At 48.1% G+C, this 25,044-nt stretch overlaps 10 protein-coding genes across 10 annotated transcripts; 5 read left to right on the top strand and 5 right to left on the bottom strand.

Moving 5' to 3' along the window:
- Positions 1-587: 587 nt before the first annotated feature.
- On the top strand, positions 588-3,526 carry TRUGW13939_07264 (uncharacterized protein; the record flags this gene model as incomplete). Its single annotated transcript, XM_035490406.1, has 3 exons — positions 588-1,240; positions 1,289-1,867; positions 1,930-3,526. The coding sequence occupies 3 exons, from the start codon at positions 588-590 to the stop codon at positions 3,524-3,526; spliced, it is 2,829 nt and encodes a 942-aa protein (XP_035346299.1).
- Positions 3,527-6,121: 2,595 nt separating this feature from the next.
- On the top strand, positions 6,122-7,859 carry TRUGW13939_07263 (uncharacterized protein; the record flags this gene model as incomplete). Its single annotated transcript, XM_035490405.1, has 4 exons — positions 6,122-7,135; positions 7,188-7,241; positions 7,292-7,465; positions 7,518-7,859. The coding sequence occupies 4 exons, from the start codon at positions 6,122-6,124 to the stop codon at positions 7,857-7,859; spliced, it is 1,584 nt and encodes a 527-aa protein (XP_035346298.1).
- Positions 7,860-7,984: 125 nt separating this feature from the next.
- On the bottom strand, positions 7,985-9,062 carry TRUGW13939_07262 (uncharacterized protein; the record flags this gene model as incomplete). Its single annotated transcript, XM_035490404.1, has 3 exons — positions 7,985-8,568; positions 8,632-8,883; positions 8,945-9,062. The coding sequence occupies 3 exons, from the start codon at positions 9,060-9,062 to the stop codon at positions 7,985-7,987; spliced, it is 954 nt and encodes a 317-aa protein (XP_035346297.1).
- A 1,252-nt stretch (positions 9,063-10,314) lies between these two features.
- Positions 10,315-11,507, top strand: TRUGW13939_07261 (uncharacterized protein; the record flags this gene model as incomplete). Its single annotated transcript, XM_035490403.1, has 3 exons — positions 10,315-10,334; positions 10,391-10,766; positions 10,818-11,507. The coding sequence occupies 3 exons, from the start codon at positions 10,315-10,317 to the stop codon at positions 11,505-11,507; spliced, it is 1,086 nt and encodes a 361-aa protein (XP_035346296.1).
- A 379-nt stretch (positions 11,508-11,886) lies between these two features.
- On the bottom strand, positions 11,887-12,328 carry TRUGW13939_07260 (uncharacterized protein; the record flags this gene model as incomplete). Its single annotated transcript, XM_035490402.1, has 2 exons — positions 11,887-12,206; positions 12,277-12,328. 2 exons carry the CDS (start codon positions 12,326-12,328, stop codon positions 11,887-11,889), a joined length of 372 nt encoding a protein of 123 aa, XP_035346295.1.
- A 569-nt stretch (positions 12,329-12,897) lies between these two features.
- Positions 12,898-15,767, top strand: TRUGW13939_07259 (uncharacterized protein; the record flags this gene model as incomplete). Its single annotated transcript, XM_035490401.1, has 13 exons — positions 12,898-12,937; positions 13,033-13,127; positions 13,188-13,211; positions 13,267-13,391; positions 13,474-13,641; positions 14,328-14,338; positions 14,434-14,465; positions 14,539-14,649; positions 14,703-14,790; positions 14,845-15,222; positions 15,278-15,362; positions 15,415-15,559; positions 15,627-15,767. 13 exons carry the CDS (start codon positions 12,898-12,900, stop codon positions 15,765-15,767), a joined length of 1,443 nt encoding a protein of 480 aa, XP_035346294.1.
- Positions 15,768-16,194: 427 nt separating this feature from the next.
- On the bottom strand, positions 16,195-16,972 carry TRUGW13939_07258 (uncharacterized protein; the record flags this gene model as incomplete). Its single annotated transcript, XM_035490400.1, has 4 exons — positions 16,195-16,326; positions 16,397-16,486; positions 16,543-16,660; positions 16,737-16,972. The coding sequence occupies 4 exons, from the start codon at positions 16,970-16,972 to the stop codon at positions 16,195-16,197; spliced, it is 576 nt and encodes a 191-aa protein (XP_035346293.1).
- A 580-nt stretch (positions 16,973-17,552) lies between these two features.
- Positions 17,553-19,451, bottom strand: TRUGW13939_07257 (uncharacterized protein; the record flags this gene model as incomplete). Its single annotated transcript, XM_035490399.1, has 7 exons — positions 17,553-18,051; positions 18,098-18,323; positions 18,380-18,485; positions 18,539-18,855; positions 18,908-18,979; positions 19,035-19,229; positions 19,304-19,451. The coding sequence occupies 7 exons, from the start codon at positions 19,449-19,451 to the stop codon at positions 17,553-17,555; spliced, it is 1,563 nt and encodes a 520-aa protein (XP_035346292.1).
- Positions 19,452-19,785: 334 nt separating this feature from the next.
- TRUGW13939_07256 (uncharacterized protein) lies at positions 19,786-23,979 on the top strand (the record flags this gene model as incomplete). Its single annotated transcript, XM_035490398.1, has 11 exons — positions 19,786-19,951; positions 20,004-20,045; positions 20,111-20,172; positions 20,983-21,209; positions 21,262-21,306; positions 21,364-21,655; positions 21,722-21,849; positions 21,904-22,274; positions 22,339-22,843; positions 22,893-23,368; positions 23,423-23,979. 11 exons carry the CDS (start codon positions 19,786-19,788, stop codon positions 23,977-23,979), a joined length of 2,871 nt encoding a protein of 956 aa, XP_035346291.1.
- Positions 23,980-24,065: 86 nt separating this feature from the next.
- Positions 24,066-24,700, bottom strand: TRUGW13939_07255 (uncharacterized protein; the record flags this gene model as incomplete). Its single annotated transcript, XM_035490397.1, has 2 exons — positions 24,066-24,438; positions 24,495-24,700. 2 exons carry the CDS (start codon positions 24,698-24,700, stop codon positions 24,066-24,068), a joined length of 579 nt encoding a protein of 192 aa, XP_035346290.1.
- Between the last annotated feature and the right edge of the window lie 344 nt (positions 24,701-25,044).

Here is a 25,044-nt window from a genome sequence, read left to right as displayed (position 1 = left end):
TTTACGAATGGATTCGTTGTATTCTATAGGAATCTGCTTATAACTGAAGTTTAACATTGAATGTGAGTTTTTCCAAAGATGTTAACTTGGACATGTACATGTAACATTGAGGCGATTTGCCTGGTAACAATCAATAATGGCGATGAAGTTTAAAGTATTTGTCATGGCTGGTGGCTTAGGTTGTCCGGCCTGAAGTTATTAGAGTCATCAAAATTGTAGTTGTGAATGCAACACTGTTGTACTTGTACTCTCTATGGTGACTGGTCGCAAGCAACTAAACGAGCTAAACTTGACTAAACGAGCAAGTTTACCTTATTTAGTAAGATCTGACCATACGTACATGGGACGCCTGGCGTACGGCGTACGGTGCCGTGCGCATACTACACAGGTAGCTTTTGGGGCGGAATTATAGCCTCATTTTCGATAGACGCGTTCTCTCGCTCATTTACGGGTATGTAGTATTTGTTAATTGATCCTTTATCTGGGGCCAGGTAATATATATTCAGGAATCTCCTTTCTGCATTTAACGAGGTATTGTTACATACAGGAAGATATCCAAACTGCACAGCAGTATAACCGACGCAGCAATGGTACGCCCTGCAACTGCCGTCACCTCGGCTGTGTTGTTTTTTGTACATGCATCGGCTGTGATTACTCTACCGCCCGGTGCTAATACTGGTCAAAACCTGCTTCCCAATATCGACGACCCCAATGCTGTTAATGCGCAGACGGCCTGTCCGGGATATACGGCAACAAACATGCAGACAAGCAATCATGGAATGACAGCAACATTATCGCTTGCTGGGGATGCGTGCAATGCTTATGGGACTGACGTTGATTCACTTGATCTGACGGTCGAGTATCAAGCAAATGACCGGTTGAACATAGAGCTTGTGCCGTCACATATTGATTCTACCAATTCGAGCTGGTATATTCTGCCAGAAACCCTAGTTCCCAAACCTCAGTCTGAACAGGCGAATGCCGATGACAGTGATCTCAAGTTCACTTGGTCTAACAAGCCATCGTTCAATTTTAAAGTGACTCGGAGATCTACTGGCGATGTGTTGTTCAATACCGAAGGAACGGTCATCGTCTTTGAGAACCAGTTTATTGAGCTTGTCAGTTCTTTGCCTGAGGATTATAATCTTTATGGCTTGGGGGAACGGATGCATGGGTTGCGGTTGGGCAATAATTTTACGGCTACTACATATACTGCTGACAACCCCGACCCATTGGACGTGTACGTATCTTGATCATTTATACGGTAATCGGTGTTGACAAGAACTAGGAATATCTACGGGTTTCACCCATTTTACCTGGATACCCGGTATTACGAGGTTGATGGTGACGGTTCTTATACTTATGTACCTGCTGACACCGCCGACGCTTCAAAGAACTATGTGTCTCGGTCTCACGGCGTGTTCCTACGCAACGCCCATGGCCAGGAGGTGCTTCTACGGCCTGATAATATCACCTGGAGAACAATAGGCGGCAGCCTAGACCTTTATTTTTACGCTGGCCCCAGCCAGGCTGAGGTGACCTCCAATTACCAAGCCAGCACCATTGGTCTTCCAGCCATGCAGCAGTACTGGACTTTTGGGTACCACCAATCAAATTGGGATTGGCCAAACTGGGATACGCTTGAACAAGTGGTGGCGAATTTCTCAATGTATGCGATTCCATTGGAGACCATGTGGTCCGATATCGACTATATGGACCAATACCGGAACTTTCAGAATGACCCGGTGAATTACCCTTATGATCAGGGCGCGGATTTCATAGACAGTCTGCATCAGAATGGCATGCAATACGTCCCGATTGTTGATCCGATCATTTACTATCCTAACCCTAACGGAGACACGGCAGAGTACGTTGAAACTAATTCAAACTATCACTAACACTAGTCGGAACTCACTAACATCTGAATAGCTACGCACCTTATGATCGTGGCACCGAGGCTAATGTGTGGCTCACCAATCCCGGCGGCAGCGTGTATATCGGGGCTGGCTGGCCTGGCTATACAGTGTACCCTGACTGGCACCATCCGAATACAAGTGCATGGTGGCTCAATGAGTTGGCTCTATGGGGGCAAAGCATCAAATTCGACGGGATTTGGATCGACATGAACGAGGTCTCCTCGTCGTGTGTGGGAAGTTGCGGTTCCGCGTATGTTACTCAAGATGCTGAGCACGAGGCAAGAGATTTCGAGGTTGCTGCGGACGCTACAAGCACTGCGAGCTATTTGGTCACGACTCCTACGCCTGGTGTTCGCGATATCAATTATCCTCCATACGTTATTAACCATGTCCAACCGGGCCATGATCTCGCGGTTGGAGCCGTCTCGCCCAATGCTACGCACATAGATGGTGTGCAAGAATATGATGTTCATAATCTTTACGCATATCAAGAAACCAACGGCACTTACCAAGCCCTGACACAAATCATCCCCGGGAAACGCCCCTTTATTCTTTCCCGCTCAACCTTTGCCGGCTCGGGCAAATGGGCTGCTCATTGGGGTGGTGACAACATCGCGGATTGGCTGCATATGTATCTATCCATCCCGCAGGCTCTGTCGTTTTCGCTCTATGGTATCCCCATGTTTGGTGTAGATACCTGTGGATTTGAAGGGAATACCGATGAGGAGCTTTGTAACCGGTGGATGATGCTTTCTGCTTTTTTCCCCTTTTATCGCAACCACAACTGTATCGGAAGTATCCCGCAGGAACCTTATCAGTGGACTACGGTTACTCAAGCGAGTAAATTTATCATGGGAATCCGCTATGCGCTTCTTCCATACATGTACACGCTTTTCCACGATGCACATACTACAGGTTCAACCGTTATGCGCGCACTCGCCTGGGAGTTTCCCGACGATCCGTCTTTGGCTGCCGTCGACCGACAGTTCTTGCTGGGTCCATCGCTGATGATTATCCCTGTGCTTGACCAAGGTGCTACCAGTGTCGATGGCGTATTTCCCGGTATTGCGCAGGGTGAGATATGGTATGATTACTACATGCAGACGGAAATGGCGGTGGAGGCGGGCGTGAATACAACCCTTGATACACCTTTGGGCCATATCCAACTTTTCATTCGGGGCGGTAGTGTTTTGCCAATGCAGCAGCCAGCGCTGGTCACGCGCGACGTACGCAATAGCCCGTGGTCATTGCTTGTTGCGTTGAGTGGTAATGGGACGGCCAAGGGGTCGTTGTATGTTGATGATGGGGAGAGTATTGTGCAGAATGCTACGCTCAGTGTTGATTTCAAAGCCAATACAACGGACACGGAAACAGGCAGTGCGTCTTCTTCGCTGTATGCTAGTGTCAGTGGTGATTTCCAGGATACTAATGCGTTGGGCAATGTCACGATTCTGGGCGTCTCGTCTGTGGGGAATGTCACTTTTAATGGGAATGCGGTGGGAAGTGATTCTATTGCGTATAATGAAGAGAGTAAGGTGCTTATTGTTAATGGGTTACTTGATTTGACGCAGAGTGGTGCTTGGGATCAGGATTGGGTGTTGAGTTGGTGATCTTTTCGGGGCTGAGTAAGTAGTCAACTTGTGCTCTACGTACTAGTTGATATTCAAAGACATTTAAAACAAAATTAAATAAAAATATGTATATAATTTTAGTGCTCATACTGATATATATATATATATATGAACTTGACATTGAACCGATAACATGGGGCTGAGTCATGTAAACGTGCATTCAACATCGAGACAAGGTATATATGTGTACAGTGTATAGCACTATATATTTAACGTGGTTATATATTTTATAAATACAATATTGGCGTCATGCCATCAGCCAATCGCTTCCACTCAAATTGGTCACTTGACCCCGACAGACTGGTATTAGTAGAGAGACTAGCAAATTAGCGAGTTCAGAGGATGGACTCGGATCAACCTTCTAGTTCCCTGTCTTCTCGTATAGTGAGTCACTTGTTTTGCAAAGAACCCAATAGGGGAGAGGAGGGAATGTATTTCCATGACACTATTTAGGATTGTGGAAGACTATGGAAACTTTGAAAGAGAATTTTTTTTTTACCAAGTCGCATTCGGTAAAAGAAATAATAGTATTAAATAAGATTAAATAATATAAAATACGTATTATTGATCACCGACCGATTACGAGTCTGACAGACTGACTCTCCCTTTCCACCCTCACACAACGCCGTCAGCCGGATCCACTGGCGGCCCCGCCAAGCCGTTCTCTCGGATCAGCTATACATTGAGCTTGCTGTTACTATTGCTAATTACTATTTTTATTACTGTTGGCTGTTGTTATATGCGAGGAACTAGCCCGGCTGCATGCCGCGCTGATGAAACCGCATGACAGCGCAGCCCAGGAATGAGGATGAGGGCGAGGGTGAGGGTGAGAGTGAGAGCGAGGACGACGAGGATGAGCAGGATCTCATCTCATTTTACCGAATAATTGATCGAAGCTTGGGCCATGGGCTGTTCGGCTGGCTGTGTTGGTAGTAACTATCTATTATTATAACTCGTTCCGGAGTAGTTAGTCAAGTACTAGTCAAGGAGCAAATTAGTACTCGGAAGCCGGGACGGTGCATCAGGGAGGGCTTAGTTGAAATTTAAGCGTGGTTGACTGGGCCAGTCACACATGCACCGCCAGCGACAACTAGACTGGAACAGGGCTAGTGCGGGAGAAAAGGGCATCATGCCGGCTTCGTCGCAGCTTCAGCCCCAAGGGGAACCAGGGGGTTCGGCGACTAGTACTGCTAATTTTTATTAGCGTTTTTGTTATTTTTTTATTTGTTTACTGCCCTGTCATATATTAGATACTTCGCTGTTGCTAAAAGGACACGTAAAAACTTCGACTTGCAATACGTACTGCATGTGCAGAGGACGGACAGGAGAAGTGGGGCGGCGGTCGCTAAAAGCGGACCGGCCCATCCCAAACCAACCTCAGAGTCAGTCCGACTGGCGCCGCCTCGCCTCCCACCGCGATGGGTGCTAGCCGGGCCACTAGTGCATGACGATCCTCTGTATGGTAATTACCCACATTAATACAGAGCTGTTCATGTCATGTTGGAGAGAGTCTGTGACGGTGGCCCTATGTTTCTGCATCAACCCGGGGAAGACGGAACGGGAAGACGGACCAGGCTGCACGATAATAATAATGTGCGCCACAAAAAACATTGCGATCAACGAGGTACGCTCGGCTTTGACCGGTGCAAACCTTTTTGACAAAAACAAACGAGCAACCGCCGGCTTGGGAGACCCTGGGCGGTGCGTTGCATTAGCGTGGTTGTCCCAAGTCAAACACAATAAGAATATCCGCGGATGCCGCCCAATCTCGACGGGGCGTTTGCTCGTGGGGGGAGGGGGGCGCTGATTGGGCGATCGCGCGATCTGCCGAGGGGAGGGCCCACCGATCATTGGATCCCAACAAAAACCAACTAAAAAGGGAACTGAAAAATACACGCAAAAAATACATGCCAAATACGCATAACCAGAACAGGTTTAGTTCCATGCCGGAACAGACCCCTGTGCATCCGCGATTGGGCCGGCGTGGGGAGGCTAGTCCCGACCGGGATGACAGGCCATGCGACCGCTCCACTCGGGCCCCACTTGCCTCGCCCAGGCCGAGCTGGATCTCTACTAGCGCTCAGGGCTCACCGACCCAGTCGCGCCTTCCCCGGGGGCGCGGATCAGAGCTATCCTGACTCTTGGGTTCCTGCCCGGCGATCTGCCTGGACAGACGGGGGGGGGGGGAAGGAGGGTTGACTGTACCAGTTACTGCTTAGTACTTACCACTAGTGACTCTCTCCTTAGTATCACTGTCACTACTACTACTACTAATACACTGTCGCTTGTTGACTTGGACTTCTTCTGTTCTCTCCCCGCTTCGTCGCTGCGTACCCTGTACTCTGTGCTCTGTCTGTTCCTGCTGCTGCGACTCACTAGTAGCTGCTACTATCCCGACGGTCTGACATCGATACCGTGACGTCTACGCTTCTCCCTCTGACGACCGACACCTCAACAACAACAAACACCTGTGTATCTTGCTGTCGGAACTGCTCCTGAGGAGGAAGCAGCCCGGCCATATACCTCGCTGCTCACTCCTCAACCACTGGATCACTTGATCCCAAAATCGACACCATGGAAGCTACGGTGCCCGTGTCGTACCGCATCCCCAACAGCGACCTGAGAGCCTTGGAGCCGCCTCGCTTTTTGGGCTCGCACGTCGACCAGTCGCTGCCGTACTTTCCCAGCGCTTCCGTGGCATATGCCTCACACCTGGCCGCACCGCCCTCTTACGATGTCATTGGCAACTATCAGTCATACCAACAGCAGCCTTTTTTCTGTCCGCCGGCTACATCGCAGCATCACCAACAGCAGCAGAATCAGAATCATCCCCAGCAGCAACAGCAGCAACAACACCAACCGCACCAACAACAACACCACCACCAGCAACAGAAACAACAACCACACCAACAGCAGCAGCATCACCAACCGTACCAACAGCAGCAGCACCACCAACCACACCAACAACCACATCAACATCACCAACAACTCCACCAGTCACACCAACACCCCCAGGTTCGTCTCCCCGAAGCCGTCCCTCTGTCCGCTTCGCCCGAGCATCAACCCAAGACTGTAATCTATTCCAGCCATTCCAGCCACTCCAGCCACTCTAGCAATTCCAGCTATCATGGCCATCCCAGGCCACTTCCAGACACCCAGCCTCGCCTCCTCACCAACTATCACCCCAACACCACACACATCACCCCGGTTGTCCGACATCCACCCTCGCCGACGATCAAGAAAGAACAAGACTCGTCCACCAAAGAGGTCGAGTTTGCTACCGAAATCGACGTCTTGATGAAGGCTATCCAGTCTCACGACGGCTCCGGCTCCGGCTCCTCAACCCCGGGCCCACAGCAGTTCTCGCCAGTCCAGCCCTATCAGCAGAATCCGTACGCAGTCAACGCGCCGCCGTACCAATATCCGCCTCATCCTAGAGTTCCTGCAAGCTCGCCTGACAGAATCCAGGATCAGAGTCAAAAAGCAAAACGTAAACATCAGTGCACTCTGCCCGAGTGTGGCAAGTTTTTCACCCAAAAGACGCACCTCGATATTCACATGCGAGCCCACACGGGCGCCAAACCATTTGTAAGCTTTTATTACCGTTTGAACCGGAGAGATTCATCTAACGCCACATTAGCAATGCAAAGAGCCATCATGCGGGCAGCGTTTCTCGCAACTAGGCAACTTGAGGGTACGTCTTGTATTCCCAATACCTGTACTAGGTGTACTAATAATCGGTAGACCCATGAGCGCAGACACACTGGCGAAAAACCCTATTCGTGCGAGATCTGCCACAAGAGATTTGCCCAACGCGGCAATGTCAGAGCCCACAAGATCACGCACGAACAAGCCAAGCCATTCACATGTCAGCTAGACAATTGCTGGAAACACTTTACCCAGCTAGGAAACCTCAAGGTCAGCTACCCAAAACATTCTTTTTCATACATTCCAGCTGATTAGGGTATAGTCCCATCAAAACAAATTCCACGCAACAACCCTCAGAAATCTGACACTGCGGTTCGCCAATGTCGACCCGGACGCGATGACGCCAGACGACCGCAGTCTCTGGACATACTTTGCCAGTCTGTACAAAAACAGCAACAAGGGCATCAAGGGACGAGGCAAAGACCGCAAAATCTCATATTCGACGGTTCTTCGCAGCAAGGATCCGGACATGAAGGAGCTGCCTCCCAGTGACGATAGTAGCTACGATGGCGGCGAATACGACGACGAGCCTCACAAACGCTACATCCATGCGGGTCTGATGCATCATCTGCATCATAATCCATACACCAAGAAAGAGCAATGACGGAAATTATGGGGTATAATCAAGGGTAATATGTCTAGTGAGAAGCATCTATGGTATGTCTAGATGATAGTATGATACAATGAATATAGGTACAGGGAATATAAAATTTTTTTTTTTTTGGTAATTCAACCAATCGACTTGTATAAAACCCCCTTTGTATTCTCGTAAACAAGAAACGTCACCCACGTCCCAGGAAGCACACGCAGCAGATTCGGCCCCAATCCTTTGTAAAACCCAGTAATGCCTTCCTGTCTCCATATCTGCCGCGTCACATCCCACACTCCTCGATACACAATTGCCGCATTATACGACTGTAGCCGCGTGCGTAGGACTTGATATGGGTACGTGATACATCCCGCAAACACTTTGGATAGCCCGGATATACCTAGTAGATCTAGCGTGCCTAGACTGTTCCTACTATTATTTGCGTTAGCGGCAGTGGTCGAGCTTGTAGTTGTGGTTGCGGTTGTGGTGGTCGAAGTTCGATAAGCTTTAAGTTTCTCATACGCCATAAACTGAAATGCGCCATGGCTCACCCCGAACAGCGCAGGCACAAGCCCGCGATAAAAACCCGCGAAACCCTCATGTTTAAGAATCTGACGCGCGCCGGCGATGAATGAGGTATATGCGCCTGGAGCCGCGGAGCCGGTGGATAGCATGCGGGTTTTGAGGACCCAGATTGGGTTTGTGAGGAGGGCTGTTAGAATTCCTATCATTACCTTTCTTGTCAGTTTCGCATGAAAAAGAAGCACATTAGGGGATATAAACGAACCGGCAGCCCCCGACGCAAAAAAGTACTCCGACGCACCCAGTTCTTTACTGTCGCCGCCGCTGCCGCCCCGACGGCTCAGCGCCTGTTTGATATTCCCATAAAACAAAAAATACGCCGCCCAACTCGTCGAGTTCCCGATAATATTCGGTGTCAATCCACGATAAAACGCTGCAATGCCGCCTTCGCGCGTGTAGATGTGGCGGAGGAGTCGCGTGGAGCTGCCGACGACACGGGTGCGTGAGATGGAGTCAACTAGATAATACATTAGAACTGGCAGAGAAAGAAAAAAAAAAGGGGGAACTGGAGGGTATACCTTGTAGGCGCGTTTTGAGGAGATCGAGCGGATGCAGAGTCAGGGTCGAGACGATGCCTGCGGTAAAGCCGGCTATCGTTTCGATGAAGGATGTGGACGAGGCATTTTGCTCACGCATTGACTGATGGGAGGATGCTTATTTTTATGTTGCCTTTGCTGAGTGGAAAGAAAATATTGTCGATTGAGGAAAGTGGTTGTGAAGGTGAGAGTAATAATAATGTCATGACGTTGGGAAGTATCGGAAGAGAGGTTTTTGACATGTGTGATTGGTCCGCTGGTGCTGAGCTCCGGCTCCGGCTATAAAAAATGATGATTTTGCATGTGGCGTGAACTGCAATCATTTATGAGGTGAGAATAGATTATAAAAGAGTAAGATGCTCGTGCTGAATTACACCGTCTGATCACAATGCCAGACAGATACCATTATTATGGCCATCCATTAACCATACAACAACTCCAGTCTAATATACAGATACAGAGATATCACACGAATAAAAAAACCCCCCGGTAGAATGTGAATGAATCCATCGAGATTTCTGACTTCCTGCCAGTCAATTATTCAGTGTCGTTTCGTTTCCACCCATTGTCCTTCTAAAAAATAAAATAAAACACGTTTACGCCAGAGGCGAGAAAAGCCTGGTTTGTGGAGTTTAGTCAACGGTCAAAAACGACAAGGTAGGAACGGGGGGGCGAGTACTTGAACAGGCCGGGTCTGGGCTCGGTGTATGTGTAGCCTATACAAAAGAAATGATTAGCAACGAGTTGGCTTTTTGATGAGAGAGAAAATGAACATACCGAGGTAGACTATCAGAGGCAGATATCCACTAAGAAAAAAGACCCATCAATACTGTCTGTTCACTTCGCGAAAAAAAAGATGGCCGACTCACTAGTGAATGGCAACTCGGGAGACATCGATCACCTTGGTGATGCGTTCCTGTGTCCGAAGAGGTCAGAATGGACTGAATTTTGACCGACGATGCGATTTGACAAACCTTGGTTTCCTCGGAAAGCTGGACCATTTTGGCGGGTGTGTGAGATTTATTGATGATATAAAAAAAAAGTCCTTTTCGAAGACGCTTTGAGGTTGCAAAAGGGTGGGATCAAGTGTTTTGAGATGATGGATCGCAGATTTTGGGGAGATGCAGAAGGTCGGATCATTTCGAGCTAGCGGACTTTCTTACTGGGCCCGCCGCACTAGCCTCCCCGGGAGCCTTTGCAGCTTTGCTCCTTCGATAACTCTCTGGAAACTTTGAAAAGCAATTTTGCACTCGCGTCGCTGGACATCAACCCGTGCCTTTGTTTCGATAATTCTTTCTGTACAATATATTCGATTACTTGACTTCAGGTACAGACCTGAACACAGTCGCGCCATGTCGGGCGCAAGGCATTGGTGAGTTGCCGCAAACACTTCGTTCAACTCGTCCATCTACTGACTGTGTTGTGTAGGGAACAGGACAAAGAGGCCACAGTCTACATCGGCAATCTCGATGAGCGCGTCAGTGACAGCCTCGTGTGGGAGCTGATGCTCCAGGCCGGCCGCATCGTCAACGTGCATCTGCCCAAGGACCGCGTCACGCAGGCTCACCAGGGCTATGGGTTTGTCGAGTTCATCAGCGAGGAAGACGCCGAGTATGCCGCGCGAATCATGAACCAGGTGCGCCTGTACGGCAAGCCCATTCGCGTCAACAAGGCTTCCGCAGATAAACAAAAGACCATGGAAGTCGGCGCCGAGCTGTTTGTCGGTAATTTGGATCCGATGGTTTCGGAGCAGGTGCTCTATGATACCTTTAGTCGGTTCGGAGCGCTGCTATCTCTCCCAAAGGTGTGCTCTTATTCTTTAACTACTTTGAAATAAAGCTAACTAGGAAAAAAGGTTGCCAGAGACGACGCGAATCTGTCCAAGGGCTACGGTTTTGTCTCGTTTGCAGACTTTGAATCCTCCGACGGCGCAATCGCTAGCATGCACGGCCAATATCTTATGAACAAGGAGATCTCTGTCCAGTACGCCTATAAAAAGGATGGAAAGGGCGAGCGACACGGCGACGAAGCCGAGCGAATGCTGGCTTCGCAGGCCCGCAAGCACAATGTCCAGCCACAAGGCCAGCCACTTCCACCACAGCTCGTGGGCCCAGGCACGCCAATGATGGCTGGCGGTATGCCCAACGGAGATGTACCGCGTCTTATGCCGCCTTCTGCTGCTGCTCCTCCTCCCGACTATGGGGCTGGCAGAGGTGCCATGCCTTTACAAATGCTCCCTCAACAACCACGCCCTGGACCTCCTCCACCAACACAGCCCATGGCGGCTCCATTGGCTGCTCCTCCACCTGGCCTGCCAGCGCGACCTCCTCCATCTCAAGCGGGATACGGCGGTCCACCACCACCACAAGGCTTTGCGCCGCCGCCGCCTGGTTTCAACAACGCCGCCCAGCCGCCGACGAATTACCCACCAGTTGCTCCTGCGCCTCCTGGGTTTGCGCCACCGCCTGGTTTCGGAGGCGCACAGGGAGCTCCTCCACCGCTTCCTCCAGGCTTTCAACCACCGGGATATGGGAGGGGTCGATGATAATAGACCTAAGCTATCCTACAAAAACATGGTTCTTAGGCTGCATTTGATATAGTAGATTTGAGGCAAGCTAGTTCGAATACAGGGAAGCAGCTCGCCTCCAACCAAGAGCGAGAAAAAAAGATAAAATATCGCCTGGTAAGCTAACAGTACAGCTGACAAAAACGTGAACAAATCCAAAACATGAATGGAAACGACTGTCGGAAACAAGGCTGGAGCCGGTTGCCGGTCGGAGTAGATGGTCAATTGCTATGATGAAACTATCAAGAGACGAGAGAAAAATGAGCGACGACAGTGGAGCTTCACAACAAATGCGATAATTATGTGGAGAGAGAGGAAAAGGAAAAAGGAGAGTCAAAGTTGCAGGGTCGGTGTCATGTCATGAGAAGGAAACAAATTTGGGGTCTCTTGGTCGGCCGTCCGGCCCAATATTATTATTTGCGAAGCGTTGCTCTGTATATAGTCGGCGAGCCTCATCGAAATTCACCCCACGCTTCCTCATGATTCTTCGTATTTCCCGTTTCGCTTTCTTGTCCAGACCGGACCTGGAGTCGCCCTCAACCACGTTGCTGGCGAGATCAAAGTCCGAGGAGGTGAAGCCGGCTTCGATGTCGCCTGTAAAGCTATCGGGGAGTCGGTCGTAGACGTAGTCGGGCACGGGGACATGCGGAAGCCATCGCGATCTGGTCAAGTAGAGAGCTAGAAAGATCGATTAGTTTCCCAAGTTGCAAGTAAATAATAGACGTTTTGGTTTCAAGGCAGAACATACCGGTGCCGATGACAAGGACAAAAAAACTGGCGCTATACAAGAGATACGACATGATGATAAACAATAGCCTTCTATATTATCAGGTGATGGCGATTGCACGCATGCAACTACATCGCCAAGGATGGTGAGCGATGGAGAGAGTCGGCCGGTCGTCTGTCGGGCTGAGTTATTGATTGATACGTCAAAAGTCGCTGAACTCCGCCTCCGGCGCTCCCGTCATCTGTGGCTGCCTGAGGCAGCGATATTTGGGTGGACGGAGCCCTGGAACAAAAGCCCGCTCTCTCTTTCTTGCTCTACTTGGATGTGTTTTTTTGGTATGATATTGAATAAACACTGTTCATGGGTAATAGAGCCACATATCAGTTCTAGAATTTCCTAGTTACTAGTAATATCATCCAAATCTCTACACTGTATAGTCAGTACGTAGTCCTGTGGCTAATACCTGCACTAGCCGAATAAGGCATAGCCCAAGCACCCTTCCACGCCATACCGGATCAAGACTCATTAGCGAGTCGCCCACAAGTTGCTGACCTCAGCAGCGATTATACAGATTCGAGGTGGAAACAAGGCGAGAAGAATCAACCAGTGTTCAGTCAAGCATCTCCCAGCAGAACCGTCATCATGTCCAACGTCTCAAGCGACCTCATCTGGCAAATCACCCGTACGTCATAACCACTCCTCCGGAATTTCGCATTACAAGAGAAAAACCGCGGAACTATTTGCTCGCTACAGTGATTAATATTCTTATTTCAATAGGCGGCCAAAATGCCTTCCTCGTGAAGCGCAACGACGCTGGCGGTGTCCAATTCTCTCGCGACCCCTTGAACCCTACCAACTACCACTCTCGCAAGGTAATTTTTTTTTTTCCTCCAGCAGTGGCAATAATACAAAAGGCTAATATTGTTCTCTAGTACGCTGGATTTGTCAACGAGAAGGTACAACCCATGAGTTACACCACTCCCTAAGTTCTCAATTGACAGGAATTTCCAGGCTATTGGACTCGAGTCCTCGGAGAACGGTGGTGTCTCCCTGATTGCGAAGAACGCCTCCAACACCCAGAACCCTGCTAAGAACATCCGCACCACCACATTCGGCCCTAACACATCGAATCGCAAGTAAGCATTGTCTCTTCAACACCAGCACAGTCTGGGTTCCTTGTCTATTGCGGTCACTTATCAAATTTCTTTCTACTGCCAGGATCTACAAGAGCGTCGCCAGCGCCTCTGCTAAGAACGGATACCGTGCTGACTTGCGCGAGGTCGCCGTTGCTCGTGTCTCTGCCCTCCGCCGCTCCCAGAAGCCCAAGAAGGACGTCCCTGCTTCCAAGCCCAGAGGCGCCAAGGCCAAGAAGGCCGCCGAGCAGGAGTAAACGTTTCCTTATTTTGTTGAAGTTTTAGGGCGGGTATGATCATGTTCAAGAATACCGGGATTATGCGGGTTTGATCTCGAACACGGCCAAAAATAAAAAACTGTCGTGTTCTGACGAATCGGGCTGAAACGGTTGCATCATGTGAAAAAAAAGGCATGCCAGACTCATTTACTGCTTTGATGACAACTAGAATTTGGCATTGGTGACAAATGTCAACGGTCCTGCTTTCTAGAAAAATCCACACGGTTCACAAAAAAAAAAGGCCTTCACATGTCTGCCGGACAACTTGTATAATTCCTATTCTCGGGACGTAATTCGTCCTCTTAAGTTATTCTTGTAGTCTTTTCTCTTTACTCGGCTAAGCCAAGCGGCTTTGGCACCCGCCCACCCGCCTTTTTCCGATACTTGCTCGGTACAGGGCTGTTTAAGACGGTTTCACGAGATGAGAAATATACCTTTTTCCGAAGAATCAACTCGGTCGATACCCGATGCGCCGGCAACTGACGATGGGCCGGCGGATTGTGCAATCCTGCGCCATATTCATCCTCGGTGAGACAGACGCTGGGCAGGAGGACCCCTCATATACTTTACCCCACACCCCCCCAGACCATTCATCCTCCCTGCTACAACCCCCCTTCGACCTTCCAGCTATCCTCATTTCATCCATTTGATCCAATTGCAGTTTTCTGAAAAGTAATCATCACAAACCGGCAAAATGGTCAAAGCAGGTTCGTAGCACTTGCATTTCGCTCGGAAGATAAAGTGCTGACAGGCTTGCTTGCGTGCAGTTGTTCTCGGCGCCTCTGGTGGCATTGGCCAGGTGAGTTCATCAAAAGAAGCAGCGTGTTTATTGACGATTAATATCATGGTCTAACTGTGATGTGTACAAACAGCCTCTTTCCCTTCTCTTGAAAGCCAGCCCTCTCGTGGATGAGCTCTCCCTCTACGATGTCGTCAACACCCCCGGTGTTGCTGCTGATCTCTCGCACATTTCAAGCCCTGCTGTACGTGATGTGGCTCTCTATAACACATGAATTTTTGCTCATCACAGCCACAGAAACTCCAAGGATTCTTGCCTGCCGATGACGGTCTCAAGAAGGCCCTCACTGGTGCTGACGTCGTTGTCATCCCCGCCGGAATTCCTCGTATGTTTTGGCCTATGCCTTTCACCATTACATAATTAACACAATCCTGGACAGGCAAGCCTGGCATGACCCGTGACGACCTGTTCAAGGTCAACGCTGGAATTGTCCAGACCTTGGTCAAGGGCATTGCTGAATTCAGCCCCAAGGCCTTTGTGCTCATCATTTCCAACCCGGTCAACTCTACCGTGCCCATCGCCGCCGAGGTCCTCAAGGCCGCCGGTGTTTTCGACCCCAAGCGCCTCTTCGGTGTTACCACCCTCGATGTTGTGCGTGCCGAGACTTTCGTTCAAGAGTACAGCGGAGAGAAGGACCCCTCAAAGGCCACCATCCCCGTTGTTGGTGGTCACTCTGGCGACACCATTGTTCCCCTCTTCAGCCTGGCCAAGCCGGCTCTTCAAATCCCTGCTGACAAATACGACGCCCTGGTGAACCGTCAGTTTTCTCATTCTCGCATATAAATGAATACAAAAACTCACTCGTTATGCAGGTGTCCAATTCGGTGGTGATGAGGTTGTCAAGGCCAAGGACGGTGCTGGCTCCGCCACCCTCTCCATGGCATTTGCCGGATTCAGGTGGGTTTGCAGTCCATATCATCGAAATTGCGTGCTGACTCTGCATACATAGATTTGCCGAGAACGTGATCAAGGCCCTCAAGGGTACCAAGAGCGAAACAGAGCCTACCTTTGTTTACCTGCCCGGTGTTCCAGGCGGTGACGCCATCGCCAAGGCCACTGGCGTGGACTTTTTCTCTGTGCCTGTCGAGCTTGGAGTATGTTTTTCTTTCCGAGAATAACTTTTTTTCTATAACGTACATCATTTGCTAACTCAAGATACAGCCTGACGGTGCGGCCAAAGCCATCAATGTGCTCGAAGGAGCCTCGGAACAAGAGAAGAAATTGGTCGAAGTTGCCGTCAAGGGCCTCAAGACGAACATTGAGAAGGGAGTTGACTTCGTCAAGAACCCCCCGCCAAAGTAAAAACCTTCTCTCCATCTGCTTCCTCAAGGGCCCCCCTCCTTCCAATTCACCTCGATGAAACATTTTTTCCCTTTCTTCCGGATAAATCTGTTTACCGAGCTGTTTTAAAACATGGACCATTGCCCGATAAATACGTCCACTGCTAATTCGATTGTCTTGGAAGATAGGCTTTGATACGTGAAGTGAATGGATGAATATGAGCTTCTGGAAACTTTATGAGGTGTCGGATTTGATTTGACTGTGTTGCATCTTTAGAACCGTTTTTTTTTTCGAGGTCGAATATGGGGTATGATTACCTCGACGGCTTTATTTTTCTGGGTGAAGAAAAAAAAACGACTTGGCGCTGCTAGGGAACCCTAGAGGGGACAAGAGTAGATGATTTCCAAGTGCTATGTTTTTTTCTCTCTCTCTGACCATGGTATATTTTTCATGTCTTTGCTTGTGTAGTCTTTATCTGAAACGTAGCGCCCGGAAGTTCCGATGTCTCTGCATGGACTGTAGCATTGATGCCCAAATTCGCCAGGCATCCTCTAATGAGTCCACAGGGGAACCAAAGAAACTGCGCATATTAGCTCGTTCTCTCTCTCTCTCTCTCTCTCTCTATCACATTTCGATAGAAAATAACGTACTGCTTCTGCCCCAACCACCGCCTCACTTCTGACTGCCATGCTCATCCTTGATAACGGTCGAAACGCACTATCGGTTAAAACGTAGACACCCTGGAGGATATTAATGAGTTATAGATGTCGGGAACCATGGGAAAAGAAAGACATACCCTATGATTTGTCTTGAGATTGTCAATCTGTTTCCTAAACAGAATCGTCCAAAGATCCTTGCAAATAAATTTGATCACATCCAGATTATCGGCGAAACGCGGTCGATCTCGTGAAAACCTGCAGCAATTTCCATTAAAACCAGTCCCCTTTTCCTTTTTTTTTTTTTTTTTTGGTTTTTGAACGTGGTATTCACCTCTCAGCAAGTCCCTGTCCCACGCGATAACCTAGCGACTCCAAGCGATAAAACGTCGCTTCTCGTAATTCATCCTCTTCGGCCTTTTCTTTGCCTTCTGTCAATGTGAATTGTTCTGCTAATCGTTCGGCCATGGGCACAATTTCTATCAGGAGTAAATCGAGGCATGATGCGCCTAGGAATCGTGCATACGGATCCGAGGTGTTTAAGGGCGGAGATTGCGAGTCGAATGACATGGCTGTGTTTGTGTGTGGGAGAAAGAGAGAGAGAGAGAGAGAGCAGTATTGGGTTGTTAAAGTGATTTGGTTCTCGGAATTGGGGATTTTCGGTCAGATATGTTAGTGTGAGAGAACGAGGGTGTTGAATTAGTTATTGAATGTTGTGTTGTTTGCGACAAGGTAAGGTTGTCTGTCGTTCCATCAATCATCGCGGCGGAGCTAACGTGGCCCGCGCCGTGGGTCTGCCACTTCAGGTTAGCCGTCTCTCTTACATACATGATACAATAATAGAATCATTTAAATTGCTTTTGGGAAGTATTTAGATCAATGATTTACAGTAAATAAAAATAAATAATAAGAATAAGTAACACGGAATGCAAGCGCTATCCACTAGTTAATCTATCAACAGCCCGAGATAATGAAACAACCGCATCATCATGATATAGCCTTCCCCATGAATATAGATTTGAAAAGAAAAGAACAAAAGACCAATGCTGCCATTAAATCACAACTCCCTTATTGCCTCCCACTCCCCACGCTACCAAGAAAAAGACATATGCATTATGAACCCAAGCAGGACAGGAAGGGATAATCATCATCACACATCGATGTAAAAAGTCGACTGTCCTGGGGATAAAGATTCGCTACCAGAGGGAAATCCAAGGATTCCATTCTCGGAAAACCCATTTTGTAGAGAGTTCCCCCGAGTAAGAGACAATGGGTGATCTCCCGTGCCCAGGGCTTGCCGCTTGGGTGGTCTGGGGGGCTCGTCATCCTCGTCGTCGCTGATTGTGAGGTCTATAACTTGAGGGGCCGGCCTTTTCTGGCTAGATTTTGGGACACTGGGTATCCTATCTTGGGCAGAGGGTGTGGTATGAAGATCGAAGGAATCAGATGCGTCTTCTCGTTTTAATTTCGGGGTAAACAAGTGCCCGATTTCGATAAAGTCGTCGTCGTCGTCATCATCAGCACCACCAGTAGGAATGTTGTTATTTTGTGAGTCGTCGTCTGTTTTAGCATAGTGCCAAGCACCATGTGGTTCAATGGTTACCTGCTCAATATCGGACGATGTTGAGTGAAGGATTTCGTCCACGTATCTGGGTGGTCAGCTGGGTAGCTCGATTGACATGGTCGGCTACTTACTGGTCAATTTGCAATGCCTCGAAGCTCGTGGATTTGTTGCACACAGGACATGTCCAGGTTGGAGCTTGTTCCTGCAGTTGTAAAAAGGATGAAGCATCGAAGCATTGATGGTGGGTGCAAACCATAGACCGGCAGGGAACTTGGATTCGAAGTGTCGACAGGGGGCATTTCAAGGACATGACGGTGGATGTCGCCACTATATCGGTATCCTCTGCCCGACTTCGCACTATTAGAATGTTAGCTTTCCATGCATGCCAATTTGTGAACTGCAAATAAACTCACTTTCACGCAAAACTTGTTCTTTTGATATGATTTTCCTGTCCTTTAATTCTGCGACCAATGCCTCCACAGGCCGTCGTTGCACGAGATTGACGACCGCGTAGAATTTCTACCTCTCTAGTCAGGAATCCGAGATTATAGTAGAAATAAACCAATACACACCTTTTGAGTCAATGCAAATGTCATTGTGACCTGATTCACATACCCAGCCTTCTTGCGGGTGTAACTCGTGATATCGGCAGGCCTCGTTGTACCCGGTTTGTTTTTCAGTCCTCTCAGGTTTGCTTTGACTTCGTCAAGATTTGCCTTTAGCTCGACCTGGTGAGGGAAAGCAATGTCGGATTTGGAGAACTGGTTCAGCCCAGTATCACCAGCACAGTAGACCATGACTCGTAGATTTGGATCACTCTGAAGACTCGAGGCGATTGATGGGCTGAGGGTGAATTTCATATCTACAGAGTCTCGTGTTTGTTCGCGAACTACCATTCCTATTAGTCAAGCCCTTGAATAATTGTAGGTGGGAAAGCGTACCTTTACATTCAACTGTTGATGACAGTGGTTCGAGAATTGTGTAAAATGGGCTTTCCTTGAACGTCAAGCGTCCTGTGAAACAGTCAACAACACCTCACTTGTCAGTCCACCTGAGGATAAAACAGACCATTTGAAAAAGGTTGAGGTGACATTGTTGACCCCACAGTTTCCTTGACTTGTGTTGGTCTTGAAGAGTTGTAGTGAGACTGATACTGGTGTGTGGCGGGGGAAGAAGGAAGTGATCGGTTGGTGAAGGAACATATGAACTTTTTGATGTTTTCGTAGCGATCCATTTGGCCGGACTGGTAAATCCTCTCGAAATCTGTTGGAGAAACAGTGTGCAATTAGCAAAGCTCTCAGTTTTAAAAAAGACGATAGTAAAGCGCCGGCACTTACACTCGATAATGCGCAGCTGCAGCGTAGTCTTGACCCCAGACACAGCAAGGAATTCGCTTCTTAGTATCTCTTTCATTTGGATGTTGGTCAGTGTCTTGACCAGGGCAGCCAAGCTCTGGAGCTCAGAACTCTGCCCTGACGAGGCCATTTTGCCAGTATCGCGTATAACCACTTTTTTCAAAGGGTTTTTAGGAGGAATTCTTGAAAACAATAGTTGCCCTCTCTAGAGTTATGACGAGAGGCATCGCACAGTTTCCAAGCAGCGTATATACGCACGAACAAGGCTGCAGTCGACGTTGCCTGGTTGGCGCATCGTCGACTCTCGAAGACATCCTGTGATGACATAATCCATCGCCCAAACCACAAAAAAAGACTTTCCCGCCTCAATCCTCCGCCACTTCTCCGAAATCTGATCTTCCTTGACCAATTTTGGCGCATTAAGATTCCCTGTGTCGATTTTAGTTATTTCTAAATCCGCAAAAATGGCCAAGAGTGTTCGTTCCAGTACTCGCAAGCGCAACGCCGCCCAACTTCGCAGCACGGTTTTCGGTCCTGCCGCCGATGCGAGAACCGCAAGACTGTCTGCAAAATTGCAAGAACTCTCTGCGCAATCTCGTGAGACTAGCAATCCTTCGAAGGAGTCTTCTGGTATTAATCATCCGCTACATGGACTTGGAATTCAGCTAATATTTTCCTCAAGATGACCTGGATGAGAAAAAATTACAAGAGGATGCAGCCAATCGTAAGTCGTCGTACCAATTTTTCTTTATGAGCAGTATTCGACTAACATTCTCTCCCAATTCACAGAGATGGCGCTTGATGACGAACAAACCGATAAATCAAAATCTACAAAGACTCGTGCGAATCGCGTAAAGAAACAAATGAAAAGAAAACCTCGCAATGCAATCTCGTTTGCTCAGCCACGACGAGGAACTACCAAGAAAAATTAATGTTTATAATGCTGAAACGCGTCCAACGTCTACGGTTACATTTGATTTCATCGCCTCGGCTGGAAGATGAGGAAAGACTAGCCACTGCCAGTGCAGCAACTACTGCCGCCATTGCCAATCACCGGCGAAACGACAATTCTCGATTAGAAGAGGAGCTCGGTTGAGCGTGAAATATTGTTAGCCAGCCTAGGAGAATCTTCGCCGTAGGGTTTTTCCTTCTCCGGATTCTCTACATCTTCCCCAGAGTGGAGGGAAACGCTTTTCCTACCATCGGCAACTCGAAAGTTGTTGTAGATTCAGCAGGGCAGGCCATTGTCTTCCAGACCTTTTGCAGAGTTCTACCATGTTTATTGCATATATGTATAGACACAAAGTAGGATATTGCTAAAGTAAATATTATTCGGTTTCCAACGGCAGTACGCTTTTGTGCCTGCGCTGTAGGAACCTATACTATAAAGACCTTACATGCATAAGTGATACTGAGTAAAATCACGTTATTATTTTCGTAACTTGCAGGTACTCCTTAAACGTTCGTTTTTTATGCAATATAATTTTTTGCGGCAAAATCACATGTCCAGCGAAGAAAGCGGTGAGGCGGTGGAGTGAGATAACAACGGCAGAAACATTGCCAGGAGTTTGTACAAACATGATGCCATGAATCGTCCAGAACGCCTGAGAGACTAATTATACTTGTCAATTGTGCCTCGGACAATAACATGCTTATTACAGTCCTTTCCGGTCCCGGTTCTCAGGTGTTTCTTCAGGATGGCAGGTAGCCTCGCAAAGGCGGCCCTTGTTCTCGCCAATGCGTTTATCCCTATCGCCGTGGTGCTCTTCAGCTCAGGGTATTTTCCATACAAGCCCATAATACCTGGAGAAGCGACAATTGTGGGAAATGGGGCAGCTCCGCCTATTTTCGACAAGGTCATTGTCATGGTGGTGGACGCGTTGCGCAGGTAGCTAGCATCCATGGTGACTTGGGTATGGATGGCACTCATTCGGATTCAGTGATTTCGTCTATTCAAACAATTCTGGTTTTCTTTTCACCCAAGAGTAAGCTGGAGACCTCTGTTTTGAGTCCTCTCATAATTTGTGTATTGACTCTTGCAGGTTGATCCGCACAGGGGATGCAATGCCTTTCACAGCCCACGCAAGTTCGCCGACGGTAACGATGCCTCGAATAAAGGCCATAACCACTGGTTCGGTTCCATCCTTCTCCGATGTAATCCTCAATATTGCCGAGTCCGAAAGCATGTCGACCCTCACTCACCAGGACACAATCCTTGGACAGCTCAAGAGGGGCCTGTCCGGAAAGCTAGTCATGTATGGGGACGATACCTGGTTGAATTTGTTTCCAAACATCTTCGACAGGTCTGATGGGACCACTAGTTTCTTCGTTTCGGTAAATACTTCGACCTGCAGTGCAAGTTTGCCGCCGGTTAGACAAGGAAGTTAACACGCATCTCAGGATTTTGTCGAAGTAGATAATAATGTCACTCGCCACGTCCCAGGCGAGCTTATAAGAGATGACTGGTCTGTAATGGTACTGCATTACCTTGGGTTGGATCACATTGGACATAAAGCTGGACCCAAAAGGTACGGGCAAATATCCCAGGTAGACACGAGTCCCAGCGAGCTGACCTGATCAAGCTCTCACATGATTCCTAAACAAAAAGAAATGGATGCCATAGTCGAAGATATATTCACCGCAATGCAGGAGAGAGAACATCTCCAGTCCACTCTGCTCGTTCTGTGCGGAGACCACGGAATGAACGAGGCTGGCAACCACGGCGGGTCATCTGCTGGAGAAACTTCACCAGCGTTGACATTCATATCTCCAAAGCTAAAAAACCACATTGCTAGTATCGAATCAACTTCCTGGAATGCAGACGAATACGAGTATTTTCAGATGGTGGAACAATCGGATATTACACCTACATTAGCGAAGCTTTTAGGTGTGCCCATACCTCTGAATAGCCTGGGGGTCTTTATCCCAGCTTTTCTTGACATGTGGGAGTCTGGTAAGCAGTATCTATTTTTTTTTTTAAAAAAAAAAACTCAAGTTGCTAATAATTGTTCGATTAGGTTCCGATAGACTCGGAATCTTACTAGAAAACGCCCATCAAATTCTAGACATCGTCAAAATGGCTTTCCCTAAACATTCATTCAATGCCAAAACCTCGGTTACGGACTGTACAGCAGGTGTACTGTCCAGCATTGAAGAATTGGAATGTGAATGGATTTCGATTCTGGAACTCTTGACAGGTCTTGACACCCATGTATCACACGATGTCCTTCAAAAGGCCATTTATCGATTTCTCTATAGAGCTCAGAGCCTTATGAGCGGTGCCGCTAGCACATACAAGCTTTCGATGCTGTTTTCGGGCAGTCTAGCTGCAGCTGCAGCTTGCGTGTTTTCCCTCGTCGTCGCATTTGGGCCTCTCAGAAAATCCGGGTTTCCTGGAATATTCTTGGTGGTCACCGCATTGCTGAGTGGTGCCATAATGTTTGCCAGCAGTTATGTGGAAGAGGAACAGCAGTACTGGTACTGGATCGTTACTGCATGGGCTGCTTATCTTCATATTAGATTGTAAGACTATCTCTTTCTTTCTTGTTGAGTCTTGACTAACTTCTTTTAGGTCTCAACGTGGCGGTGCTTCTGCAGCGTCTTTGACCGGCGTATCGAGCACGATCTTCCTTGCTATTTTGAACCGGATTATGCGGCGATGGAACCAGACCGGTCAAAAGTTTGCTGGCGAATCAGACATAGTTCACGGCTTCCTCTCTTCCCGACCAAAATTCCTCTGGGCTTTGATCTTGTTAACTTACGTGGCAAGTTTCTGGGGCCTGGTTCGATCATCGCCAATTAAAAGCAAAGCGTGGTTATCGATTTGGACTACACTTTGTGCTGCTCTGTCTGTAGCGGCCGTTTCCTTCAAGGTCTCGTTTGCCGCAGCAGATTCTCCAGAACTGCTGAACGAGTGGATGCTCAAGCTCGTAGAAGCCGGTTCTAGTTTTTCACTGGTTCTACAAGCCCGTGTGGTATTTTTGGGAATTTTCGTCCTATTTGTTATTCTCACATGGGCAAATTCCACGTTTGGCCAAAAGAGAAGTGGTATGACTATCCCTGAGATGACTTCTTCCTGATTATTTCTAACTCCATTGACAGTGACAAGCAAACGACTCTTTCACGAACTCTTGACATTGTTCCTGGTGACACAGTCTAGGGCAACCAATATTCCTCTATTCTTGATTTTCAGAGCCCAAGCATCAATCATTAGCAAATGCCGTTTGAGTGGCGTTGAAGCCACAATCAATTCGATTTTGATGCAGCACATGGCGTTTTTCGCATTTGGTGGATCGAATGCAATCTCATCAGTCGACTTGTCTAATGCCTATAATGGTGTTAGCGATTACAATGTTGTGGTCGTTGGTCTTCTCACATTCATAAGTAACTGGGCGGGCCCAACCTGGTGGATTTCAGCAACTGCATTGGTGCAGGATCACTCGACTCCAGTCAAGGCGACGGATCGGATAGCATTGCTGACATTCAACACTGCTTTTAGCTTGATGTCTGTGATGGCGGCGTGCACCATGCTCAGAACCCATCTCTTCGTGTGGACGGTGTTTTCACCCAAGTTTTTGTATAGCATTGCATGGGCATTGGTGAATCATATCGGCTTGAATCTGCTGGTAGCTAGCAGTCTTTCGAGTTGGCTTTCATGACCGATCGTTCCAATGTCATTATATCGTTGTTTATTTTATTTTTCTCTTCTTTGCCGTGAAAACAGTAAGCTAAAACCTCGGCTCCCTCAATCAATAAAGTTGAAAATATCGTCAATAGCATTAGCAGATTTGGCTTTCTTTGCTTTACTTTTTGATTTCTTCGGCTTGGGTATGGATGACTCCTGACGAGGCACAGGCGCTGCGAGCAGTGGTTTGCTTGTTTTCTTTTGTTTTACCTCAACAGGCGTCTCAGTTGGGCGATCAGTCGGGCGGCCAATGCGTACGCCTAGATCGCCTGCGTAACTCTCGTTGGCTTTTTGGTCTATTAGGACGTCATTAGACGAGTCCGCTATCTGGTCTACCCCCAGAGACGTGGCATCCCTCGCCTGAGCAAGAGCCGCGATAAGGACAGAGCCGAGCGTAGAGAATTGTCCCTCGGCGACAACAGTAGAAAACGCGCTGGTTATCAAGTTAGACATGAAGGAAAAATTTCACTGAGGTCTACAGGAACATACACATAGCATCTAGGAATAATAAAAGCATGCAAATATTTCGAAATTTGAACCTGTTTCTCCTGTTGCGTGGTTGCCAGAAGCTTGAGCAAGGTGCGTCGCAGCATTGATAGCCATCTCCACCAGGCCGCCGGGCCATGCTGGTTTTTGTTCCGGTGGTAAATCAGATGGATTTTTGAGGAGACCTCTTCCACGCGAGATAAATCCATGCTTTTTGAGGCTGCAGCTTTCGGATATGTGGTGGGGGGGGATGAAGAAGAAAGGTTGTCGAAATAAACTTGCATGATGGACTGACTGACTCTAGGCTTTTTTTAAGCTTTTGTTGAGTCTGGGCCCACCACCCACAACAACCATGTGCAGAACTGTATTCGCATAGCTAAACTAAGTACATTCTTCCAGTGACTCGTATTCCTTTTCTTCTTTTTTTTGGCTTTTCTGACAACCTCCTTTCTTTTTTTCCCGAAAAAAAAATTTTCCACAGCAAAACCTTTTCAAACATGAGATAGACAAACAAATCCCTTCCATGGGTGCTATCCCCATCAAGCCACGACCA

This window comes from Talaromyces rugulosus, chromosome IV, assembly GCF_013368755.1.
Source record: "Talaromyces rugulosus chromosome IV, complete sequence".
NCBI classification, from domain to species: domain Eukaryota; kingdom Fungi; phylum Ascomycota; class Eurotiomycetes; order Eurotiales; family Trichocomaceae; genus Talaromyces; species Talaromyces rugulosus.
Note: the sequence above shows the minus strand (reverse complement) of the source record. Positions and strands in the feature narration are given on the sequence as shown.